Here is a 3,894-nt window from a genome sequence, read left to right as displayed (position 1 = left end):
CCCCCTTCATCCAATGGTCAGATTGCTGAGGAAGAAAGCGTTGAGACGGTGGTAGATGCGGCCGAGGAGAAGAATTTGGAACCAGTGCTTCCTGACCCTGGTGTGATGATTCCTGGTGACAATGCTAAGAGTTCTAACCCGATTTCCTGGGCTGATGAAGTTGAAGTGTAGTCTTTCCAAGACTCGGGCAAAGAAAACTGGGCTCGGTTTATGGAAACTCTCCCATCTTTTGGTTGTACGAGGCTACATTATCAGGACTCGATTCAGCGGGATGGTAAAATGGTGGCTCAATTGGATATGGATGAGATTGAAGTGGAGGCTTCCTTCTGGAAATCAACTCTGATTTGTGTGGTAATTGGAGCTAATCCTCCCCTAGCTGTTTTTGAAGGGTTCATCAGGAGAATTTGGGGTAAACTTGGAATTGACAGTGTGGTCCGAATGAATTCTGGTTTCACAATGGTTAAGTTTCGAGGTGAGGCTACTAGGGATTTGGTGCTCGAATCAGGAGTGATTCATTTTGACAAGAAGCATGTTGTGCTTCAGCCTTGGTCATCTGATGTTGAGTCTTTAAGGTCAGTAAAATATGTGCATGTTTGGATTCGATTACCTGGTCTTGGGTTGCAATACTGGGATGTGAACTGTCTGAGTTCTCTTGTTAGTACGATTGGTACTCCTATTATGATTGATAAGGTCACAAAATCTAGATCTATGATCAAATTTATTAGAGTCCTAGTTGATATGGAAATTGCTGAACATCTCCCTATGCATATTCACTATTTGAATGAGAGAGGTCAGGTTATGGAGCAACCTATTGATTATGAGTGGTTACCTACTAAATGTAATGGTTGTAAAAAGCTAGGTCATACTGCTGCCTCATACAAGCATGCCCCTGCTATTATTAGGAGGTCGACAGAGACTCAAAACCAGGCTAGTGCATATGATAATGTAGCAAGTGGCATTGCTACTGATGCCCCGGTTATCAGTACCTAGACTCATCAGGAGCCACAAGAGGTTTCTAATCTTGCTACTGCTTCATCTGTGCCTCTTGGATCCAAAAGGGTTAATCCAAGGAAGCCTAGGATGATCAAACCCAATGATTTGCCACAAACTGAGTTGCAGAGGAATTCTTTTAGGATTATGCAAGAAAAACATAAGCATACAATCGATCTGACTTTACCACCTTATTTGAATGGATTGCTGCAACATGATGAGTTGGAATGTTAGGGGGTTAAATAAACGAAATAAGCAGCGGGCAGTTTTGGATGTCTACAGGATGAATAAAATTGGTCTTGGGGCTTTGCTTGAAACAAAAATAAAAGGGGATAGAATAAAGGATAATGTGAATTCAACTTTTGCTAGTTGGAAGTTCTATAGAAGTTCTGTGTTGGGTCGAATTTTGCTTATATGGAAAGCTCATTTGGTGATGGTAGATATCCTTCAAGAGAGTGATCATCTTTTACACTGTAGAATTCATTTGCTTGGTAGGAATCTAGACTTTTGTCTCTCGGTTGTCTATGGTTCTAATAATTTGGAGACTAGGAAATTATTATGGTCTGACTTAGCTACTGTTCAGAGGCCTGTTAAGCCTTGGATTATTATGGGAGGCTTTAATGTTGTTTTTCAGGTAGATGATAGACTTGGTGGAATACCTATTTCTGTCAAGGAAATGGAGGATGCTCGTCAGTGGTTAGCTTTAGGAGAGGCTACTGAAATGAAGACCTTGGGACCAACATACACTTGGTCTAATAAACAAGATGGTGGAGCTTGTATTTTTTCCAAGTTGGACAGAGTATTTTCTAATGAGAGCTGGAGTGATGCCTTCCCGTTGGCTGCAGCTTATGCTCAATGGGATGTGGTTTCTGACCATTGTTTTCTTCTTATCAAACATGTGGCTTTTAGAAGGTTGGGAGTGAAGCCTTTTCGGTTTTATAATATGCGGGTTTCTCATGATAAGTTTAGGGAGACTGTTCTTACTAGCTGGTCTATTCCTTTAGAGGGTCAAGGATTAATTCGTATTGTTGGAAAACTCACAAGACTTAAACATGTCTTGAAGAAGTTTAATTGGAGGTCTATGGGAGATGTTGCTTGTAACTATGAGGATAGTTGTTTACCGAGATTTTCGGAAACTACACTAATGAATATTAGATAAGACTAATGATATGGACTTTAGAAGGTAAAAACAGGATTTTTACGTGGTTGGGGCGTTAATGAGCCTTAGTCCACGAGTCAGTTGTATTAGAGCTTAGAAAGTCTTTTACAATGGATTTTTTCTCTATGTTTTGACAGAGTAACTGTATACAAGTCGAAGAGAGATCCTCTTCTCAGTGCTCTAACGCTTGTATTTATAGGCTCATAGGAACACTGGATCTGGGCCGGGTATGACCCGGGCCCATCAAAGATGTGGATACTCTTGGATTCTCTGGTGGAAGCCTAATATGAAAGACAAAAATACATAGGTCCAAGAATAATTAAGGCCCAATAGGGAGGCTCAAGAACTATATTTCGCCCGACAAAATGGTGCTTTTGGTCTGGGCACTTTGAGTTACGAGGCAGATTCAGGGGACAAAGCCAGTCAGAGTACTTGGCAGCGCAGGTCTGAAACAGCGGCGAGCAATCCCGAGGTGGCCTTTTTCGCAGGTGAAAAGTGGGGACAACCCCCACGCGTCGTGGGATGGCTTCAGGGTCATGGATGCTTTTCCTTGCCAAACCGGGAGGACCTGATCTAGGTTCGTTTACCTCTGTCCCTCTTCGTTTACCATAGGCCCGGACTGTTTACCAGGCTCCGGGATCGTTTTTACGTATACTTCAACTGTAATCCCAACTGTCCATACGTCTCTTGGACGACTGTCCTGGATCACCATCCCAGACACCATTCGGGTCCAGAGTTACACTTGGGCAGTAGCCCTTGGTTACTCCTGTACCAAGCGAGCTCGGGCTGGGCCCATATCCGAACGCCCAGACCATGGGCCTGGACCATCGTCCCGGGCCCACGACAGGAAATGGGGATAACATGTGGGTTTTAGAAGGTTGGGAGTGAAGCCTTTTCGGTTTTATAATATGTGGGTTTCTCATGATAAGTTTAGGGAGACTGCTCTTTACTAGCTGGTCTATTCCTTTAGAGGGTCAAGGATTGATTCATCTTGTTGGAAAACTCACAAGACTTAAGCATGTCTTGAAGAAGTTTAATTGGAGGTCTATGGGATAGTAACTATGAGGATAGTAAATCCAAATTCAGCAGGCCCAAGCTGCTTTTTACTCAGATCCTTTCAATGCCTCTTCACTTTCAAAAGAAAAAGCAGCTCAGTTGGATTATAACAGGCATGAGAAGATTTATGCTAGTTTCCTTCGTCAAAAAAGTAAAATCACTTGGCTTCGTTTTGGTGATGAAAATTCTTCATATTTTCATGCTAGCTTGAAACAGAGGCAGATTTCTAATCGTATTGTTTCTTATATTGATGTTGATGGTCACTTTGTGGATGATTATGAAAAGGTTATTGATTATTTTTTTCAACATTTTAAGAATCATTTGGGCAGTGCATGCAGGTCTACTAGTCGAATTGATCCCAGTTGTATTGGCCTCGGTCCAGTTCTAAGTTTGGATGATCAGCTGCATTTAATAAAATTGTTTACCCTCCAAGAAGTTCGTTCATCTTTATTTAGTATTCACTCAGTCAAAAGTCCTGGCCCAGATGGTTATGGGGCGGGTTTCTTCAAAGCTCTATGGAAGGATATAGGCTAGGAAGTTTTTGTGGTTGTTTTGGATTTCTTTGAAACAGACAGAATTCCTCCATCGCTCAATGATACTATCATTTCTCTCATTCCGAAAGTGGATCGACCATCTAATGCTTCTGATTTTAGACCAATCGCTTGTTGCAATACCATTTACAAATGCAT

General features: G+C 41.9%; 1 protein-coding gene across 1 annotated transcript; it reads left to right on the top strand.

The window, feature by feature from the left end:
* Positions 1-279: 279 nt before the first annotated feature.
* Positions 280-990, top strand: LOC133800358 (uncharacterized). Its single transcript, XM_062238317.1, has one exon. It carries the CDS (start codon positions 280-282, stop codon positions 988-990), a length of 711 nt encoding a protein of 236 aa, XP_062094301.1.
* The last annotated feature ends 2,904 nt before the right edge of the window (positions 991-3,894 follow it).

Source organism: Humulus lupulus, chromosome 9 (genome assembly GCF_963169125.1).
Source record: "Humulus lupulus chromosome 9, drHumLupu1.1, whole genome shotgun sequence".
NCBI lineage: Eukaryota > Viridiplantae > Streptophyta > Magnoliopsida > Rosales > Cannabaceae > Humulus > Humulus lupulus.
Note: the sequence above shows the minus strand (reverse complement) of the source record. Positions and strands in the feature narration are given on the sequence as shown.

Coding starts and splice junctions, on each gene's coding strand:
- LOC133800358 (XM_062238317.1), top strand. CDS start 280: ATGGTGGCTCAATTGGATATGGATGAGATTGAAGTGGAGGCTTCCTTC.